At 37.4% G+C, this 22,908-nt stretch overlaps 1 protein-coding gene across 5 annotated transcripts in view; it reads left to right on the top strand.

Moving 5' to 3' along the window:
• Positions 1 to 22,303, top strand: part of LOC135709263 (guanylate kinase) — a 35,396-nt gene extending 13,093 nt beyond the window's left edge. For 2 of the 5 annotated variants that reach the window (XM_065231565.1, XM_065231567.1), the window contains exons 2-5: positions 726 to 1,002; positions 1,070 to 1,296; positions 20,056 to 20,166; positions 21,511 to 22,303. In XM_065231565.1, coding sequence (XP_065087637.1) covers positions 726 to 1,002; positions 1,070 to 1,296; positions 20,056 to 20,166; positions 21,511 to 21,563 — 668 coding nt within the window. In that variant the 3' untranslated portion in view covers positions 21,564 to 22,303. Of the gene's footprint in view, positions 1 to 164; positions 1,003 to 1,069; positions 1,297 to 20,055; positions 20,675 to 21,510 lie in introns of those variants that run through there. The other 3 variants (XM_065231562.1, XM_065231566.1, XM_065231564.1) reach the window with 3 other exon arrangements.
• Positions 22,304 to 22,908: the final 605 nt, after the last annotated feature.

Genomic DNA, 22,908 nt, shown 5'->3' with positions numbered 1-22,908 from the left:
CTGCACCAACCAATGCACAGCAAAAGCGAATCGTCATCCGCGAATAACCGCATGGCAGCATTGCTCCCGGAGACATCACCTTCGTTGAGTTGCGCAGAACGTCCACGGTTCCACTGCGCCGACTCGCTGCTAAATCGGTCGCGCACAATTTCACCATTTTGATCCCTGCCAGTCAGTCTGTCCGTAGCATTTGTCGAAGCCGGTCCCCGAGAGAGCCGGAAGCCTACCTGCCCAGTGCTCGAAGTCTCTAGCAACGTGGTCTAGTTTTTTCCACGATATTTTTACACTCTCAAAAGCCAGTTCGTCGTCATTCGGGGGAGGAATTTGACCTGTTTATGGTAGTGTCTCAGCCCAGAGGAGGGCAGTGGAAAAATAAATTAGTCATTTGGTTTCGTTGAATCGAAGTAGAAGGTGTGGTAAATAAGACTATCTTTTTTTTTCCTGTCGCTTGATTGACGTCCGGTCGCACGATCTGGCAAAGGTCAAACGAATAGTGAAATTGCGTGTTGGAAAGTGTTTTCCTTTTCCTTAAGTGTACATTTTAGAATAGTAGCGTTCCTCCACTGCTAGTTGCATGCTTTCACTGGTTAGAGTAGTTCATTGCACAACTATCGGTGCTTTAGTTCGGACGTTTAATCGGTGTTTCAGTGTACTGCCTAATAAGCGAACAGATCAATCGGTGAACTTTGCAAGACTTATACGGTGTTTCGTTTTACCTTCGAAAGCATTTTCCCATCTTTCCGGAATGGTTAAGCAAGGTCCACGCCCGCTCGTTATCTGCGGCCCGTCTGGGTCCGGGAAGAGTACCCTGCTGAAGAAGCTGTTCAAAGAATTCCCGGAAACGTTCGGGTTCAGCGTTTCCCACACGACCCGGAAGCCACGGCCCGGAGAGGAGAACGGTGTGCACTACCACTTCGTGTCGGTCGAGGACATGCAGGCCGCCATCGAAAACGGAGAATTCATCGAGACTGCCGTATTCAGCGGGAACATGTACGGTACCAGGTAATTTCTCAAGTAATGTCTCGCAGAAAGCTTGACGGTAATATGGATATTTTTTTTCTGATTTTAGCAAAAAAGCGGTGGAAACCGTGCAGCAACATGGCAAGGTGTGCGTGCTGGACATCGAAATCGAAGGAGTTAAACAGGTTCGCAACTCGGATCGCTTGCACCCCCTGTTGGTGTTCGTCAATCCACCATCGGTGGCAGAACTCGAGCGCAGGCTGCGTGGCCGTAAGACTGAGACGGAGGAGAGCTTACAGAAGCGCCTCAATACGGCACGGATCGAAATCGAGTACGGTAAGTGGCAGGAGAGGAAGAGTGGTTTTGAATAAATTTTGTCGGGGTGGATCTGGGAAATGTTCTGGCCTCTTACATAATGAAGTGGCTGGTGGTTGGTGGAAATCAAATTTTATTTTGATGTGAAACAGACACGTATTTGATTTGGTATAAGTGGTAGGAGTCAATGAACCCATGAATTTTTATTTATTAAATATTGAGGCATGGGGATTTCATGGATTTAGATTTATTTTTCACAAATTGTGGATATTGATAGCTAAAGGTACCGTAAAACGAGGGGAAGTTGATCACTTTTTACCGAAAATCCTGGATATTTTTCCAACCATATGTAAAATGAAAAATTTCTTCGAACACAGCACCAGAATAAATGCTGATAGGATGTTTAAGAAAGGTTAAAAGTTGCATATTTTATCACTTCCACAAAATTGTAGAATGCATCCTTTGTTAGGGGAAACATTTCAAAAGTTCTATTTTAAACTACTTAATGAAACATTAAACAAATTATCTTATAAGAATATCCTGAAAAAGGAAACGATGTAGTGATCAACTTCACCCCGTCTTATGGTACTTAAATTCGACAGTGATTTATAACAACCATGAAGATTAAGCAATGTGGCGTAACTAGACAATATATGGTTCTTTATTTAGCCAATTGGTTCATGGTTAGTTGGCTTTCAACGACATGACTCATGGAAGCCTTTTCGCATATAGTATAGTAATTTTTCATCACCCGCCTTTTCTAGGGCACACAACTGACGATCTTCTTATCCTTTCAGTATTTGCGCCATTGTACCCTTGTCCAATAGACCAATATTTACTTGAAGAATATTTTGGAGAATACCAGGTTTCAAGAAGTGCCCTCAAGGTGGACACAAATTACTGTTGTATTTTGAACAATGCGCGAGTGCTCGTGTTACAAACGTTTGCTCGTGTATAGTACACTATGCTATGCTTTAGGTGTACTATTTTATATTTTATTAAATAATGCTATTTATCAATTTTATCTAGATGAACGCGTTATTGGGACCGTACTTATGGATATTTTTGATCGCTATTGAAAATTTAGTCGATTGCTGAATTTATGTATGGGCCCAAATTAGGGGGCATTTAGGCCGACATTACATCCATTTCCCAGGGCTGATAGCGGGTCACTTTTTAGTGACTTTGTTACTTTTTTTTAAGGTGGTCACTTCAAAGTCTCTATTTTCGTCAAAAAGTCACTAAAGTCACTTTTTTTTAAAGCGAAGGAAGCGCTCAACAAAGAACGCAAAATATTTTTCTTGAAAAAAAAGGTTTTTTAAACCATAAAATTTTTTTCAGTGCACCTATGTATAGCACTCAGCTCTGTTTAGGAATATCGGTCAATTCTTTTTCGCTTTGACTGAAGTTCACTTCTATTCGGATCTACGAAATATGGCGCACAGGTTGACAGATCCTTATGGGGATTTTCTGTGAAGTGAATGAATACGAATGATTCACACAAGGAGTAAAGAGTTCTAGCATATGAAGATGAGTGAGATTAATGTTATTCTTATAGCGAATTCGTTTATTATTCAGTTCCAACCTGGATCGGGTATCAAGATTGGGTCTGCTTGTTTTTTGACAAACGTCAGTTTGCTTGTTTGCTTTTAAAACCTAGCTCAGGTTGAGGTTAACACTGACAAAAAGTTCGGTTTCGCACTGGGTTGGAACTGGTGTTAACCCCGATAATAAACGAATTCGCTATTACTCTTTCTAGAGTCGGTGTATAATGAGTCACGCGAAGAGAAAAACAGTTGAACTCGCATCACGGTTTTCGAAAGATTCCCATTCTTTTCACCTGGCAACAGAGGACTTCTACAACAACTTCAAATGACTTCTAGCGAGAGAAAAAATATTGCGGCTGTAGTAAATCATTATATCAGTGATTTGGTCAAATTATCTTACCAAAAATAGTAGAAATTCTCATTACTAATCATTACCGAGCGTATCTCATGACAATTTAACGCTCAATGCGTATTTATGCTCATTTCTTCGATTATATTTTATATTTTATTGCAATACCTTTCGTGGACCTTTCATAGCATCGTAATGTTTATTTACTTTGCACGATAGGTAGCCGTTTTGACAGTTCAATAGGTAGACTTGGCTTCACTCTTGGCGTGACTCATTATACACCGACTCTAACTCTTTCTGGCGAAAAATTCGCCCAGACATACCGCCGAAAAACGAGGTGTCCGCTTTCTTTTATTCGTTAATAAAATAAAATTCCACAGTGAAAACAACGACAAGAGAAATTTTATAACACATAACCTTACCTAGTGCGTTTTTTTTTATTGTGCATTTCTCACCCAACTAAACTACTTTTTTGGTAGCTTTCCAAATGGCGGAAATGGTCGTAAAACTGCGCTTTTGCATTGCATCGGCTTGAAGTGTTCGGCGCACTTTTTCCTTGCCTCGTGAGGAATACGCTAAAGTGACAAGACGTCCCGGATTCGCCTTCCTGTCCCGCATTACCAAGTGTCCTGCAAAACGTTCCACATTATCAAGTGTCCCGGAAATTGCCTAGCGTTCGGAAAGTTGCTTTTGGTTTTTCGTTAGTGTATTTTTGGTTGTTTTTGATTCCATCATTTCTACGGGCTTCTTCAACGTAGTCCTAAATCCTGGTTTCGGTTTATTTAGAACTATAAAAAAACCACAACACCGGTGTTGTAAATTTTGATTTATGCTAGATATATTGTGCATTATTTTGAACCTGGTATATGCTGGAAAATCCTTTGAAGTACTTGAAGGTACTATGACGTTTTGAGAACTTCTCTAAAATGCTGGGATATTATTGTGAGATTTTTCGTATTCTCTACAATTCTGGGAGCTTCTTTTGATTTTTAGCAGCTTTGGAGAAGCTTGGTGTTCTTATATTAAGTATTTGGACTAAATGAACTAGAACTTCAATCCGAAAAACAAAATTGATGTGCAAGGAAACTATCTGAAGTTCTGGGAAATAATTTAAAGTTCTATGAACTTTTCCTGAATTCTCACATTTTCTAAAGGAGCATTCTTCTTGCGTAGCATTTTTTAATAATTCAAGACCCCCTACCCCTTCGTCCTTAAAATCAATAAACTTATCTGAAGCTCAAAGAGCTTTTCGAACTTCTGACATATTCTGCCAAGTTCCTCAAACTTCCTTGATGTTCTGCGATATTGAATTGAATGAAAAAAAAAAACTATCTTTAGTTAGTTTGGTCTTGAAATATTTTTTTCTTTGGAATTCTTTGAGATTCAGGGAACTTTTTTTATATGCTTTGAATATTATTGAAATTATAAAAAAATTTCAAAGGATTAAAACAAAGTTTAGGCTTCTTCGAAACGCTATCAGATTCTAAAAGTTGTTTAATTTTTTTAGAAGCTGGGAGAAATTCTCTCAATAGGGTAAATTATGGCTTCGGCACCCATTGACTATTTTCGGCAACCGAAATTGAAACGTTAATTTCACTGTATTTTCCCATCAAAACTCTTCGCTGAATGTATTAAGCCGATTGCTTACCTTTTCAGCTTCAATCTGATTACATTTTTACGACTGTGCAATCCTGTTATGCCATATTTTTCTTTAAATTAAACATACACACTACAAAATACGGCTGATTTCGAGTTGCCGATAATAGAACAGCTGGTTAACACGCAGTTCAAATGGAACGGGTGCCGAAGAAAAAGAGACTGCTGACAATAGTCACACTCACCTGAGAAGTTTGGATCGTTGTAAAAACATGTTCAACCCGTTTTGATCAATTCTGTCGATTGGAATTGGTAGAACAGCAAGCAGCAGATAAATGTCAACAAACAAACCTGTCATGTATGTGTGTGACGCTGAGAAATCGCTAATAGAAGTTCGGACGCTGCTTAGATTGACGAGAATACGTAAATTCCCCTATATAAAGTTGTCTGAAATTCTTAAACTTTCTTTGATGTTCTAGGATCTTCTATGAAACTTTTAAGCTTCTTTAAAATTCTGTAAAATTCATTAGTTTTTAGGACTTCTCTTTAAAATTTTCAAAATTTACCTGAAGTTCTTTAAAACTTTCTGAAAACTTATGATCTTCTCTTAAGGCTTTGAGTTAAGATAACATGCTGGATGATTCTCAATAAACCCTTCAAATTGCTCTTAACTGTTGAGATTTTTTTTAAACTATATATTGTTGAAATAAACTGACGCAAGGTTCTTAAATAATTTTGAAGTTCTCCCAATGATCTTCTCTGAACTTCATTAATATCTATGGAACTTCTTGAAGTGATGAGTACTTATATAAAGTTCTGAGGGCTTCCCTCTAAAATTGTCGTCTAAGAAATAAGAACATTTATAAAGCTATTAAATAATTTTAATAAATTAATTTCACATAATGAAGGATTATTCATCTTCTCAGTGAGAAAAATATAAGTGAGTTTATATAGTAATATAATTGGTTTAGTATAACTAAACTGTTTTGTTTTTTTGAGAAAAACTAATTGTTGCACCAAAATAAAATATCTTTAGAATACATTGTTGTTGTACGGTAGCGACACCTACTTGAGTTAAGAGAAGAATCAGAAATATGTAAAAAAAGTGAGTTGCACGAAAAGACCTGTTTTCTTTTCAATAGTTTGAGTCCATATTAATAGTTTTTATGTGTTTTTTAGGTGAAGTGGCTATGTTCAACCTTTTTCATGTATAAAATCAATGATTCCATGGAGCATTGTTGAATAACGAGGCGATTTGTGAATCGATGATTTTTGTGTGTTTAATTGTGTGTCCAAACTTCAATTTTTAGAAAATTATACAAAAACAAGGATATGGCTGAAATAGAGCTGGCTCAAGCCATGCTTGATGGTGTCGAGTCAGTGAGCAAAAAGCAAGCGTCGCAAAAACGAGCAGCTGACAGCATGGAGGAAATAGTCAACAAGAAGAAAGCAACTGTTATAACTAATTTCCCTATTTTGGATCCTTTATTAGCTGTCACTAGATTCATGTATTATTCATTGTTGATTTTAAACTGTTTATTAATACGGTGAACGTTAACCTGATACGTTAACTAGTCAAATATATTGGTTCCATGCAATCTGCATTCAAAGTTGAAGTCATCATTACGTTTTTGTGGACCACTCAGTGTTCGCTGAAGGATTGTTTACGTTCTGATGATGGATGATAACAAATTTTTACTGGAAAACAAGGAGAAATTCATACTAATCAAAGAATCTAATCTCGGCACAGAAGCACAAGATAAGGTTGAATCACATTAAATTCAACCCAGAAATAGACATTCATTAAAACAAGTGGTTCACTATGGGATGCTGAAAGCTTTAGGGTTTTAATTTGGAACATCTGACTATATGTTAGATTTTGCCGTGCTTCCGTAATTGGTAATTTTCCGTTTGATTTAATCAATATTTTTCATAAAATAGATACTGAAGAGTTGTGAAAGGAAATGGATTTTACCGGATTAGCGCTCCAGTTTTTCTGACCAATTACAATAATACCAATAGTGCACTAAACGAAGCGGTCAAATTTAAGAAGAGGCGTAATGCATTAGGAGATGCCATTAGATAACGAATAGTATTGCGAACTCAAAGCTGACAAAAACTCATATGGGACTGATGTGCAGCCCTGCCTGTAAGAAAACTGACAACATATAAGTGCTTGTATACAATACCAACCGAGGGTCACAGTCTCGCCATTCAACGCTCAAAGCTTGAGGGTATTTGTTCAAATGAAATACTATATGGATGCGCAGGAAAGCTAGTAGAATTACCAGTCTTCTTGGTACGTTGTGTTCCATCGAACAGCTGAAATTTAGATGTGTTTTCCTGCAGATGAAGACGGATTATATAGGTTGTTGTATTATAAAACACGCAAAAAACCATACAATAGCGATTGTTTTTATTAACGATAATTATAATGAATTTTCATAGCATAATGTTTAAAATGTAACACACATTTTGGGCAACAATTATGAATTGGAATAGGTTTACTGGAAAAAGGATTTATCTTGAAAATTGAACAAAATGAAAGAGTAGCCAGCAGCAGGCTAGTGTAAAAATCAATCACTCATGTCTGTTTACAACAGATACCGATCATACAAGAACAAATACTACTAATATTGATAAAATGCTTAAAATCTTCTTATACATTTTTAAATTGGAGCTCAATAAGTTCTACTTGGGTCTCCTTTTTTGGTCACTTTTTGTGTCTTAAAAGTCACTTAATGGTCACTTTTTTACTCATTTTAGTCACTTAATGGTCCCTTTTTTACTCATTTTAGTCACTAAAATCACTATTTTTGGATATATTTGGTGCTATCAGCCCTGATTTCCCCTATATAGATATTTAATCGATGGCATAATAAGATGTCTACAGGCTCTACAAATTTGTAATGAGCCCAGAGACTTTTTTTGATTAACGTCTGGAAACTTCGTAAAACTACATGGACTTCTAAAAAGTTCAGGGAACATCGTAGAAATAGAGGGAACTTATCATAAATTTAGGGAACTTCATAGATCTACAGAAAAATTTGTAGAAACAAGGAACTAGGAAAAGTTCTGAAAACTACGTACAAGTAGAAAATGTATTTCAGCTTGAAAAGCTTCGTAGAAATTATGGGAACATTAGTTTATTTCAGGGAAGCTCATTATTGATCGGGAACCTCTATATAATTTCATGGAACTTTTTTTCAAATGAAAGAAATTTCGTTCGTGAGTAACGTGAGTACGTTCATCAAGAAACGTAGAAGTACAGCAAACTTTGTAAAAGTTTTGCGATATTCGTAGGATTTTGTAAGGAATTTTGAAAAGTTCAAGGAATTTTGTAGAAGATCTAAAGATAGTTCAATCAACTTCTAGGAACTTCAGGGATCCTCACTTCAGTATAGGGAACTTCGTTGCAGTTTGTCAGAGATTTTAATTCGAAAAAGCTGCATGAACTTCTTGGGGGTTTTGGGAACTTTGTTAAATTTCAAAGAACTTTCCAGATGTTCAAGAATGTTTGTAGATGATAGGTGCCTTTCCAGAAGTGCAAAGATGTTCAGAGATCTTCGTAGAATTAAGAGAGTTTGACAAAATATGGAGTTTGGAATAAATTCAGGGAACTTCGTAGAAGTTGAGGAAATTTAGTCAAACTTAAGGGAGTTTTGTAGATGTTCAGGAAACGTTGCATAAGTTACAGGATATTCTTTCAGACATCCTTCTTATTAGACAACAGGAAATATTCAAAAGATCTCCATATAGACAAAGATATTAGTAAAGTTCTCTGGATACTTTTCCAACACTTCAGGTTGATCAAGTTCTGAGGATTTCCAACTGTTAACAAATTCAATGTTCTTTCAAGACTGTAGGTTGTTCAGGAAGTACCGTAATCCGGGTGAAATTGACCACAATGCGTTGCACTTGTAATTGACACGTCATGGAGTATATCATCATGAGACTCCAATGGTTGCCTTGATTTGTTTTTCCTAACAAAAAAAAAAAAATGTTATTGCATAAATTTCAATTTTATAGAGCTGCCGTTAAGTAGCATACAATATCAACATCCAAGACTGCAACGATTGATGTCATTACCATTCAAGTGTCATGTTTTACTAAACTTAGTGGCAATGAATCCGAATCGTTTAATAAATTGCGGTAGAATGTTTCAAATATCAAGAAATCCAGGGTTTTTCGCAAAATTACCAGTGATTTTGAATTACATTGCCTACATTTAGGCGCAATTGTGCTTTTAAGACATTTTTTTTGGCGTTTCTGCTGAAAACACTTTTCACACAAGGGTTTAAGCATCTGAATCGGATTCAGGGAACCCACATTTAATACGAACAAGGACTAGAAATGCAGTGGGAAGCCTTTTTAGGGGTTGATAAATTTCACCCCAAATCGATATTTTTAAATTTAAGATTTAAAAAATTTCTTAAAAATCAACAAAACATCCAATATTATAAGAAATCACCCAGGATGATGGAGTGGAGCCCTCATAGCTACGGATTTATATACCATTATTTTTTTTAAATTTAGTTTATTGTAGAAATTTATTTATTTACGTTCAAATGTGATCAATTTATCCCCGGATTACGGTATTCAAAAGTTTTCCAACTAATTGAATCTGATGGAATCTTGAATAATGAATCTAGATTTTATGGACATGTTTGTACATTTTCTATAGGGAAGACCCGTGCCTTGGTGATTAAGCTATATTGTCAAGAATCAGCACTCCAAAAGCTGAATTCCGAGCATAAATTTTAACGAAGGGATGGAAATTCATACATGTATCTAATATGTATATTTTTTTCTTATCGATGAAATTTATGCCCGGAATTCAGCTGCAGGATAGTTTGAATGCATTAACACATAAAAATCTGTGCTTTTTGTGTGTATTTTCAGATTAAATGAATCAAGAACACTGAAAAAGCTCGTGTGAATAATTAATTGGTTCCAAATTGATATAACCAAAACTAACTTCATTTAAAATAAAATAAATCCCAAATGCTTTTGTAGAAATCAATTCAATTATTTCTATCTAGTTACAAACAGGGACACAATCATTCATGTTTCGAGTTCATTCCTTCAGGGCTGGTAGCGAGTCACTTTTTAGTGACTTGGTCACTGTTTTCAAGTCAGTCACTAAAAACTATCTTTTTTAAGGCCAAGTCACTAAAGTCACTTTTTCATGTAATAAGTCACTATTTTCAACTTTTTTAGCGTGAATTTAATTCAAGATTGATTATTCTTTACGTTGTTACGTTTAATCATCTTTCTCTATGTACAGGATGTCTACTAATTTTTCTGGATAAAATAACCTGAGTTTTCCAAGTAAGTAAGTCCAAGATCTTAAAATATTCAATGTCTTGAAGTTTCGTATTCCATGTACAAGTTCAAGTTATTGAAAAGAATCAAAGTGCCAGAATTAAATAAAAAACAAATGATTTATTTCAAGTTTATAAATCACTTTGTGAAAGATTAGAAATCTTCAATGCAGTCCGATTAACTTTACAACAATTGTAGGAATTTTGGAGAAGTTCTGAGGAGTGAAAGGAAATGCTGAGAAGTTCAGTGAAACTCTTACTGGAAGCTGTAAGAACCTCAAAGCAGTTATTTTAGCATCCGTGACTTTTCAGGAACTAATATGAAGTTTCTAGAATTTCAGAGAACTTCACAGGTGTCAAGCGAACTTGAGAAATTTAGAAAACTTGAGGGGTATTGTGCAATTTTTTGAGAAGTTCTAACCACCTCTGAAAAGCTAGATCTAGAGATCTTTGGGCAGTTTCAGATCTTAAGAGCAATTCCCGTAACTATAGCCCAGACTTTTGGAGCAGTTTAAAATCTATAATCGTAAATTTAGATTAATTCAAGATAGTTCCATGATGTGCAAGGACATATTAGAAACCTTGAAGAAGTTTCGAGATACTCAGTGAATTTCCGAAAACTTCAGCAAAGAGAGAACTCCTGGAAATTTTATGAACATCCAGAAAATGTGAGATAAAATACTCTCATAGGGTGTCATATCATTGAGATTTATAGAACTTTTAAAAATGTGAAAATTTAGCTAAGTTGATTAGAGAACATCAACGAAGTTCCATTAATAAAAAAAAACGAGAACTTATAGCAAGCAGCGATATCTTCAAGAAATTTCAGAGAACTAAATCTAGATATTTTCAGATAGTTTAATGATATTCAGCATCAGAACAATCCCATTAACTTAAGCAAATTTGCAGCGACTTACAAGAAGTTCCGTGGAATTATAGGGTATTCCAAGAATTCTATGATTGATCCTAAAACGTCAGAAGCGTCAGGGAATTATGAATATATATCAGAAAATTTGCTGGATTATTTAACAATTTTGGAGAACTTCAGGTAAGCATTAGCGAGTGTTAATAATGGTTATAATGCTTAAGGAACATTATCGAAACTTCAAGGCAAGTTAATTAATTTCGGTAAAGTTGCGTGTTCTTAAAAAATACTGATAAATTCACGGCAGTCAAGAGAACTTTAAAGAAATTTAGTAATCGTTTAGGAACCACGAAAGTCTAGACTATTGAAGAAGTTTTAAATAAGTGTCGATAATTTAAGGGAAGTTTTATGGACTTCAGAAAAATCTTAGGAACTGCAGTGAAAATCTTAGAACTATATTAGTTATTTCGTTGGAATTCCATGAAATAGAAAATTTCGAAAACTTCACAGAAGGCCAGTGGTCTTCAGAAACATTACTTCATAGAAATCTATGGAGCTTAAGATGAGATCCGTGAATTTCAGGAAAATGAATGAACATTTGCAGAATGCGGGAGCATTTGAAAGAAGTTTAGTAAGCTCCGAAAATTAGTTTCAAAAAATTAGTGGGCAATTTGAAGCAGTTCCCAGATTTTCAGATACTTCAGAGACGTTAAAAAGTTGTTTGAGGTCTTCGGATAAGTTCAGAAGTTCACTGAAGCTTAAACATTTTCAGGACGATATAATTAAATTCAGCGCAGTACAACAAGCTTGATGAGAACTGCAAAAACTTTAGAGAAGTTTTGAGAATTTCAGAAAAGAACAGATAACCTCAGAGCAGTTCCGTCAACGTTAGAGAAGTCACATAAATTTTAAAGACGGTTAGAGAACTAAAGTGAATTATTAAACCTTTAAAGGAGATCCATGATCGTTACAAAGTTCCAGATTTGAGGAGAAGTATTGTGAGCAGCATCAGGCTAGTTTATCAAACTACAAAAGAACTTCAAGGCAATTTCATTAACTTCAGGAAAAATTTGAGAACTTTCAAGTGGTTCTGAAGACCTCAAATTAGTCCATTCCATTTAAATCTCGATGAAGATATCGTCAGAATTATATTTTCTTTTAGTTTTTCTCGGAATTACCTTGAAATTCTCCACAATTAGAAATCCTTTGGAAAGATTCTCCGAGTATTCATTGAATATATTGCATATTTTCTTTTCAATCTCATTCCTTCCCTTGGAATTCTACTCACATTGCAAGTGTTCTAAAAATTCATTGACATTTCTCCTCAGAAATTCCTTAGATTTCTTCTCATAATTTGTTTGGCAAACTCTCCTGAATTTATTTTCCGAATTCCTTTGAGGATGTTCTGGAGTTATTAACACATTTAATTAAAATCCTACTTTTAGTATTTTCAAAAAAATGTCCAAGGACTTGTGCTCCGGATTCATTTTTCCCCACAAACTTTATGAAATTACCCTCGGAATGCCCTTGGAATTTTCCACTGAAGTTCACAGGAGTTGTGCTCCCTTTTTTATCCAACATGGTCACTAAAATCACTATTTCTGACAACAGTGATCGCTACCAACCCTGCATTCCCTGCACTTTCGATTAGAATTAAAGTTAAATCTTGATTGATTCCGAATGTTCGTTAGTCCAATGCATCGAATAAAAATTGTTCTGAATAACTGCTTTATTACTTTCTTCAAATATCAGACTCGCATGGAAAATCATTTGCATTCATTTCGTGCATTCATTTACATTCATTTGCCTTTTACCTTTTTTGTTCAACAACATTCCGTAAAATAATGCAAAGAGCTTTTGTAGGTTTTGTTATTAGCTACAACTTTTGTTCACAAGTTAAATCCGTATCTCTTATGCATGACGCAGCAGAGCGAACAGAAGCCACTACTGTTTTTCAGTGAATGTATTTTACATTCACTGAAAAACAGCAACAAGTTCTGTCCGCTCTAGTTCGTGATGCATAAGAGATACAGATTCGAGTTATGAGCAAAACTTGTAGTTTATAACAAAACCTATTAAAGCTCTATACATCATTTTGCGGAATGCTGTTGATGAAAAAAGTTAGAGGCAAATGAATGTAAATGAATGTATGAAATGAATGCAAATGATTTTCCATGCCTGATCAGAATAATGACCAACTATAATTAGACTTGTCAATATTTTTCGAAATTTTAAAATCTTAATCTTGAACATTCTTAAGTCCTAAATGTATGAAATTTATTATGTGTGCATTTTACCATGTTTCAAATTCAAACTCAGTATCGACTCGCACGACTACCATCAAGGTGGATTCCTTCAACCGATCCGTATCAATGAATGATGGATCACTGGCTGAGAAAACCGCACGTGACCGATTTGTTTGTGCGCCAATCGATCGGATAAGAATATTCGAAATGTCAACATATCGTTTCAGGATCAGCCTATTTTTGCCCCCGATACGAAGATACCGACCATGTGTGGTCATTCCAGCTAGCGATCAATTGTTCATTAATACGGATCGGTTAAAGGAATTCATCTCGCAAACTTTTATTTGCTTTACAGCACAAACTTAAATAATTTATAAATATGTACGTTTACAATAAACTTGACGATGTTATTAACAAAAATGTAAATTAAATTTCAAAAATCAATGTAACATTACTTCTAACATGGAATACGTTTGAAATCAACGTAGTTTATTTTTGTGGCCAGAACAAACTGAGTATACGTTTAAATTTACCTTCAATATGTTTGTTTCGATGATAGTTTTCTCTACGTGTAGAATTTAATTTTGGTCTGAGATTTAACTGATGAAAAAATAGGTTAGGTTGGGTTTTTTTTATTAGCTAGTTCACCTCCATGATGATGAAATATTCAGAATCTAAAAAAAAAAACTAGTTACAAAATTCGTGAAACTACCTTACTCTGAGCATTTTCTTCAGTTTGAGATGCTTAAATTTATGACAGGACGCTATGTGATTTATTTATGTATTTAATCTTCGATATATAAAAAAACATCGTACAGACAAAAATAACTTATCTACTAATTCTAAGCTTAAACACAGTTTTAGTCATACCAAAATCAAACATATTGGAAACCTCGTTGAAACGATTACAGCAGACATCCAGAGGGTTGTTCATTCCATAGTCAGTACGGTGATTCGATCGGCGGAAGAACTCCGGTTGCCGCGTCACCCGAAACGGTGTGTTAAAGCGGAGTTTCTCAAGTATGTCTGCACAGTCGATATGGTCTGTCAGGACATCAAAGATGAGCATGCGTTGAAGGAATACTCGTCTGCTTGATAGTGTTGGTAGATCAATCAACATGCAACGGCTTTCATATGATGGCAGGTTCGTTCTATCTCTCCAGTGAAGGCCTCGAAGAGCATATCGAACAAAGTTCTTTTGAATTCGTTCAATCCGATTGATGTGAACTGCATGGTACGGGGCCCAGACTTGCACCCCATATTCTAAAACACTGCGTACAAGTGAGCAATACAGCGTCTTTAGACTGTACACATCTTCAAAGAATTTCGTGTTACGCTTCAAAAATCCCAGCAGAGAATACGCTTTGGCTGTTACTGAAGCGATGTGTTCGACAAACCTTAGTTTGCTGTCAACGAGAATCCCCAAATCCTTAACGGTGCTCGTACGTTTCAAGCAACAAGTTTCCATTCTGTACTCGAAAGCAATCGGTGTACGTGAACGACTGAATGTAATCACGCAACATTTCTTGATATTGGCTTCCATTCCATTCAAACTGCACCATTCCAGAAGTCCGTCGATATCCGTTTGAAGCGCACAGCAGTCTACCAGCTACGTGATTACTCGGTAAAACTTGAGGTCGTCAGCATACAAGGATTTTGGAGATTTTATCTTCATGCAGAGGTCGTTAATGAACAAAACAAACAGCAAAGGTCCCAAGATACTGCCTTGAGGCACTCCGGAATGAACCTGGAATGGAACAGAGTAGGACTCACCGACTTTCATCGAAGAACTGCGCCCTGTGAGATAAGACAGAATCCATTGAGTCAGCCACTCAGGAAGTCCTATCCTTTTGAACTTTTCAACTGCAAGGATGTGTGGCACCTTATCAAAAGCTTTGGCAAAGTCCACGTATACAGCGTCGACTTGCTGTCGTTTTTCCATCCTATTCACAAGAGTCGATACATAGCTTAGCAGGTTCGTTGTGGTCGAGCGCTTTTTCATGAAACCGTGTTGTTCAGTAGAGATTATACATTTGGTAGACTGGTACAGCACATCATGCACCAAGCTTTCGAAGATCTTCGGCAGACAGCTGAGAATGGAGATCCCACGATAATTCTCTACATCATTGAGCGAACCAGATTTATGAATTGGTGTGATTGAAGCAGATTTCCAAATCGTAGGAAAGCACTTCTCGTTAAGTGAACGGTTGAACAAAATGCTTGCAGGTAACGCTAGAGAATTCGCACAATGTTTAACGACAAATGGAGGCAATTGGTCAGGCCCAGCGCCTTTTGAACCGTCGATTGATTGCAACTTGAGCAGTACATCGTTTGGTGAAAAATTCATCCGTGGCACGTTTACATCATACTGCGGAATACTGTCCAGGTACGTTACAGACAAAGGTGGTGAGTTATTACTTGACACACTTTGAAAGTAAGACGAGAACATATTCGCTGATTCCTGCTGCGTAGTGGTAGTCATTCCTTGGTAGCGCATGTTCTGAGGAATCCCTTTCGTCGATTTTCGGTCGTTAACGTAATTCCAGAATGATTTCGGGTCCGCTTTCACGTTGTCCTCGATGCGATGAATGTAGTCGCGAAAACATCTTGCGTTTAAAGAGTTGTATTGAGCCTCTGTATCACGCATTTCAGTTTTTCGTGACTCACTTCTGCGTTTAAAGTATCGTTTCCTAGATTTACGAAGACGATTCCGAAGGTGCCGAAGGTCCGCGTTCCACCATGGCTGGTTTTTGTGAAGTTTCTGTCTGCGTTTTCTCATCGGTACACTAGTTCGGATGATTCCAAAAAGCTCACCGTAAAAACGAACAGCTGCTTCGTCCACTGAATCTGTTCTTAATAATTGTTCCCAGTCAACTTGCTGAATTTTCCCATTCAACACAGTGAAGTCAAAGCGATGAAAATCAAAGCATTCAGACTCCTCTTCGACAAAATTGTTCTCAACATCCAGTTTTAAAACGATCGGTTTGTGATGTCTGTCCATTTGCAACAGCGGTAAGGGTGGTTCAAACATATCTGCACAAGCTGAACTGTTGGTAAAAACCAAGTCGAGTAGCCTATCGTTGTCATTAACGAAATGGTTCTGCTGCTGCAGTCCTGTAGGCAACATAGATTCAACCAATGCTAATTCAGACTCCGTGGACGCATTTATCGGCAAGAAGCAGTTCATGTCCTCGTCATATTGCCAGCATAAGCCTGGCAGATTGTAATCACCCAACACAATCATCTTATCACATGCTCTAGCAAGCGATGTCAGTTGCTGAACACAAGTGGAGTGTGTTTCGTAAAGCGCAGGGTCAGAATTAGAAGGCAGGTATACTGTACAGAGAAAAATCTTTTCGTCCTTCAACTCAATGCAAACAGCTGTTTGTTCCAGTATAGCGTCTTCCGAGAAAGTAACAGATGTGCTCATCAGCCCGGTTTTGACACCTATCAATACACCACCACCTCGACGAAATTGGCTAGTGGCAGAATTACGATCACAACGATAGAGTTTGTAGCAGTCTGTAAGCTCCGAGTCGAGAATATCATCCTTCAGCCAAGTCTCAGTAAAAACAATGACGTCATAGTCACACGAAGCGAGGGCAACAAATAGGTCGTTTGTTTTGGTTCGTAGCCCTCTAACGTTCTGATAGTAAATAGTCAGTGAACGTATAGTGCGAGAGTCGGGTGCGTGGCTGTCAGCTGTGGTCGATTCGTGAGTTTGGGATTGATCGGATACTCGTTTGTTTGAAGGAGTGACGTCAGTGCGATGGATCACTGGGCAATGTGATTTATGGACGAAAGCTTTTTCGTGTTGATGATTGGTTGGAGTCAAATTCACGAAAGACTATTCCCTTCTGCCACGACGAACTTTGAAGAGCCAGATCCTTCAGGTGCAGACCAATGCCGACTTTGAACGAGACAAAGGTGAGTTCACAAAGATTTTTACCTTTTGGAACCAGCTTCGCAACGTCAATAGTCTCATCAGTGTTAAGGTTCTTCTTCACAAGGTCCGCAATTTCATTCACTGTTGCTTGGGGGGCAAAACCGGACAAATACAAAACGAATTTTGTGTCTCGTTGTGAGACGGCTAGCGGAACAGCAACATCAGCATCCATCTCTTTCGTTCCTTCGACATGGTTCACAGGGGGAGCGGCTCTGCCAGAATTGTCTGCCTTTTCTTGCTTTCGTGTGGACTCTGAGCCAGAACTCGTTTTTTCTGCATCCGACGTTGAGTTGTGCTGTAGGATGGAGTTTATCTTTGCTGTGTTCAGCTCAATTTCACTCCTAAGCTCTTGCAACACTTTGTTATGCTCCTCATTGACAAGTTGCATTGCTGTGTTGGTGGACAATATTTCATTACAAAAAGCATGAACAAAGGATGTTCAAATTCAGTAAGCTAAGATATTAAGATAGACCTGATGCCATACGCCCAGATTCTAACTGGACCATGCTTTAGATACCGAAAACTTGATGGAATTTCCGAACTTCTCAAACATAACCAAACTTTCAAGATTTCTGTAAATTTTAATTTTCATTCAAATATTCAAATTTTCACTGGGGATAGATTGTAAAATTGTCATCCGCCTGCAACCTAGCCAAGTTATTAAAATTCAGACACTTCAGGTTTTTCATAGGCTTCTGGAACAATGGGACAATCTTCAGGAATTCACGGTATTTTTCCAAAACTCTGACACAAAGAATAATTTTCAAGAAGTCTAGGACCAAGTCTAGGACTTCAAGATTTTTTTTCTAGATTTCAAGATTGAGCGCAGATATCGGTCTTCTCGGAATTATGGGAAAATGTTAAGTCAAGTTTTTAAAATTCTCACGATCTGCAACATTACACATTTTTACGATCTGCAACATTACCGAATTTTCAAGATTCTGAGAGAAAACTATAAAACATTCCAAAATATGTTAAATTTTCAATCTTCCAGAGCTTAAAGGAATTTGCAACAACATACGCAATAATTTTCAAGTAATTGAGTCTAATAAATTTTCAAGATTAAAATGTATTTTTAATATCTGAGTGGGTGGAGGTGAAGAATTCGGCCCTTAGGGTACGGCCAGGGTAGACGCGATTCGCGACGCGACGCGACCAATTCAAAAGAATCTTATTATTTATTATTATTCCTTGCGTGAGTCGCATCGCGTCGCGTCGCGTGTCGCGTCTACCCTGGCCGTACCCTTAGAATAACATCCAAGCTTCTAGGGTTTATCCCAATCGGCAATATTTTGGGATTCAGTAAAATTATCGATATTCTAGGTCAAGGGCAAAACTGAATTTCAAATTGAAATTAAAATTTGTTGATCTAATTTTGGTTGACTTAACGGTTAACACAGCAAAAATGAGGGTAGAATTTTGCACTGTTGAATCAAATGGAAAACTAATCCTGCTTTAAATTCTGCATTCATAATATTTAGGTAACTGAAAACGGGCCTGGCGTAAATGGTTTGCATCCATGCTTCTCTCGCTGAAAGACTTGAGTTCAAATATCACCCCAAGTCACAAGTCACGAACAGTGCTGAGTGCTGTCAACAATGTCAATTGACGTAAGGTATTGCTCTAACACTGAATTTCACTTCTGACACTGATATTCTTCGAAAGCATAATATCAGGCGGTACAGCTTATTGCGTGCTCTCAACTAAGTGTTCTAGATGCACTTGCATAGAGTTTGAAAGCTTTCGATGCATTAGTATAATTCTGTGGCACGTACAATCATAATCTATGCCCCAGGGAATTCGAGAAATTCCTAGACCGGCTCAGGAATCGAACCCAGCCACCTGGTCTTGCTTTGTTCCTGCGCCTATACCAACTGAGCTAAGGGAGGCGTTATCTTATTTATAAAAGTATTCAAAGAAAGAAATATTGCCTTCTATAGTGTAATAAGAAAGTTGTCTTAGCTATTAAACTGCTTAAAGTATTTAGGAGTATTTACTCGTTTATCAAAATATGGGATTTGGTATGTTTTGAAAAATTATTTTCAGGAAAACAACATAGGGTAGAGAACTACTTCGGCCTAATCGCCCATTTTGAGCCTATCGAGTAGAAAACTTTAAATAAATCCATGATTTCAGAGTTAACAAGTCAATGATGCGTTTGGTACGATACTTTAGTTAATAAACTACCAAACGAAGTCAATGAGAACGCGTGATATGAAGGTTTGCATCCATTATTCCCAAAATCAAAAGAAGCGCTCCGACCGAATCAATTTTTATCTTCATCCGATAGGCCGAAGTGGCGTTTCAATGGCGTTTCAATGCGTAAGGCCGAGTTTAAAATCCGTAGGCCGAGTTTGGCGTCAAGAAGCAGTGTTGGACTTTTGACAATATCTCAACGCTTGATTTCTCGTTCAAATCTTACGGTACGTACGGAAAGGTAAATAAATTTGGAAGCTATCAGTAATAATAACATTCCGTTTGGTGCTAAACTGAACTAGATGAAAAAAGACTAAGTGCGGGTTATGCTTAGTAGGTCGGAAATGGGGTAGTTAACCCTATTCCAAAAAAAATGCGTTTCAGGAAATGGACTTTTCTGGGAAATATTCTGCTTTAAACCCAGTTTATTAGTTTATCGAATTAATCCCAAATGTCACGCAGCATATATTTAAAGTGGGATTAAAAAAAACCTGTGGTTGTTACAGTCCAGTGACCGCTTAACAGCTTCAAGTATTATGCCAAACCACTGTTATGCCATTTGAAATTTTGCCAACCTGTAAGTATATTGCCGATAATATAGATTAGAGAAGCGTTTTAATGCGTATTGGGTACTAGGGTATCGTATATTTTATGTTCGAATTAATTATGTCAGTAGAACTCTTAATAATCGCCCAATTCCTCAACTTCTAGGGTCCACCCCGGGCAACTTTGACATCGTGGTCTACAACCAAAACCTGAAGGAAGCGTACGCGCAGCTGCGGGACTTCATCGTCCGGGAGCTGGAAACACAGCAGAATCAAGGTATCAACGTTAGTTTGACCCGTGTGGCTATGAATCAAGACTAAACCGCTGTTAGCCCTTTGCCTGCACCCACACTGAACCCGTTTGCTGTTTGTTGTGTGCATTTTTCGGCTGGACCCGTTCGAACCGGAACGTCGACCGTTTTGTGAACACATTTCCAGACTAACCTGCTCCTCAAAACACCTCCATAGGCATTTGTATTTCAAACCATTTAATTTACCAAGAAAAAAGTGTACCTAAGAAGTTGATTGTATTTTAACCGTGCATCATTCCAGTCTCTGATAATGAAACCATATTTCTACCAAGCTAACTTTACAATTTCTCTGGAAAAAATCAATAAGGTGCTAAGTAATTCTCTCTCTCCTGATACGACGGCGCAGCAATACTATTTTATTGAACATTGTTAGTTACTAGAGGAATGATATTAGACCGAGAAAAAAAAGGACGAAAGCATTTTCAAATTGAAGATTGATTAGAATAAGTGTTTAGCGCAAACAGCAAAATCGAATTTATGTTAGAACTAGATTTGGTATCCTATCAAGCTAAAGTGAATGAGTTCAGTTTCCTTTTTGTTAGTAAATATCTACTACATTCCATTTGCGTTTTGCTCTTATGTCTAACTTCCTTCTTTTTTTCCTTCTATATCTGGTTATATCAGAGTTGCATTTTTCATCATTTTTCCGATTACCTAACACTAACATCAGTTATAATAATAGTACCGGTGTGCTGAGAGCTGCAGTGATTTTTTTTGTGCTAACCGGCATTTATATTAATAGCATTTAACGTGAGTCCAAGCCCGCTCCGGATGCGCAAAGATGCAATCGTTGATCCTGAAACAACTATACTTCCGAATCACTCCGGTGTGGTTTGTGAAATTATAACCCCGATCCATGACTACACCCGACTATCTGTCTCTATAACCATTCAATTTGCATGATTTCCACTAACATTATCGATCACCACGTGCTGGTGGTGGCGGCGAGTTTCCTGATTGATGCTTGTTTTGCTCTATTAATTAATGGCTCAAAGTGCACTTCCTCCACCATCCATCCATCAGTCTGTCTATGGCCAAGGACGCCGTTAGGCTATGATTGTATTTACTGGTGAGATGGTGGTCAGTTGGCGTTGCTGGAGTGCCATCAATAAATTGCTTTAATTACACAGAGGCATCCAATTGCCGGTTTGGTTTTTACACCTTCACTTATGTTTCTTTTCTTTTCTCTGTTTCTCTTTCTCTCCACTCCAAACATAATCATTACTGAATGTTGGCTGTGCGGGTACGTTCGCTCACTGTCTGTCTGTCTGATGTTTCCAATTTTTCCCACGCTGGATTACAAACAACAGACAACTTCTACGTATCTTCCATAATCACAGGATATAAAGGTTATGAAGTGTAAGCGCCTCGTTAACCCTTCCTTATTTGTTCCATGAGGGGGCGGAAAGCACGTGCGCGCAAAGGAAGCCCCATAACCCTATAATTTATGCCAATATTGCTTTTCGTGTAATATGCCCGCACACAAACAACAGACTATTTACACCTTATAGCTCCTAGTGGTTGTAAAATTTAAACCGATAGTGATCAACCCCGCACTGATAAACTCTCTGAACACTGCTCCAAAATAAGCACTACTTGGACTCATGGCAAGAGCAAACTATGTAGGTACTACGAAGAAATGCGGCAGTCGTTCGATAATTACAGGCCCGTAGTTGCTTTTGTTGTAATCCTTAATTCTAGGTTTTGTATAGACACACTTAATGTGCTCCCCTTTCCAAGTTACTTTTTTTTTACTTCTGTGTCTTATGTAGCGGTGAAACCTTTATTTGTTAACCAATCGACGAAACGATACACCGAAGGGAAGCTGTTAGTATTACGGATGTTTACCTGTCAAACTGTCCCTAGGTTTTAACTTTCGGATGAATTTTGTACCCATTTTACACATTAAATGTATGGAAAACAATAGATTACCACTGATGAAAATGATACATTGCGAACTAAGTGCATGTAATTTTAAGTGTTTCTTAGACTAATGGCATAGGAACCGTCGTCGGATCCGATACAAATCCAGCTGAAAGCATGGTTATTGATATTGAACGAGAATAAATGATCATATGCTTCTAGTATGTTAGACGATTCATTGGCGTGTATGTTAAGAACCGTATGTGATAATATCAATTTCCGATCTCTTATTCTTTTTCTTCCTCGTCTTTGACGCTTCTAACTCGAGCGTTTTTCCTGCTCTCAACTAAGTCAAGCGTAACTAAAGGGTTACCCACATCAAATTGCATCACGGGAAAAACGCTGTAGAAAATTACCTAGTTGATCGATCCTTTTCAAACTTTCAGACAATAAAATATAACCCATTAGTAAGTTTTTGGCATATTTATTTCATTCAACTTCAATACCATAACCGTGCGCTCGCACCTTACGCTTAACTCCACTGATTAGGTTCTGTACAACATCTTCTGTACGGAAACCCACTTTTTCTTCCTCAGATTTGGTTCATGTCCTTGGGTACGAAAGTGACCCCGTTGGCTTCGTACCACTCCAGGACAACATTTGAATAGTGACACGAAGCTAGATCCGGCCAGAAGATCGTAGTGCCCTCGTGTTGCTTCAACAGAGGAAGCAGACGCTTCTGTAGATACTCCTTAAGGTAGATTTCTCCGTTTACAGTCCCGGTTCAGGTACAGTCCGTTTGCCACATGAGCAGATCGCTTGCAATATCATATATTTCTTGGCAA

The sequence above is a fragment of the Ochlerotatus camptorhynchus genome, unplaced genomic scaffold (genome assembly GCF_037179485.1).
Source record: "Ochlerotatus camptorhynchus isolate MF236.1 unplaced genomic scaffold, CSIRO-AGI_Acam_v1.1 ptg000357l, whole genome shotgun sequence".
Lineage (NCBI taxonomy): Eukaryota > Metazoa > Arthropoda > Insecta > Diptera > Culicidae > Ochlerotatus > Ochlerotatus camptorhynchus.
Note: the sequence above shows the minus strand (reverse complement) of the source record. Positions and strands in the feature narration are given on the sequence as shown.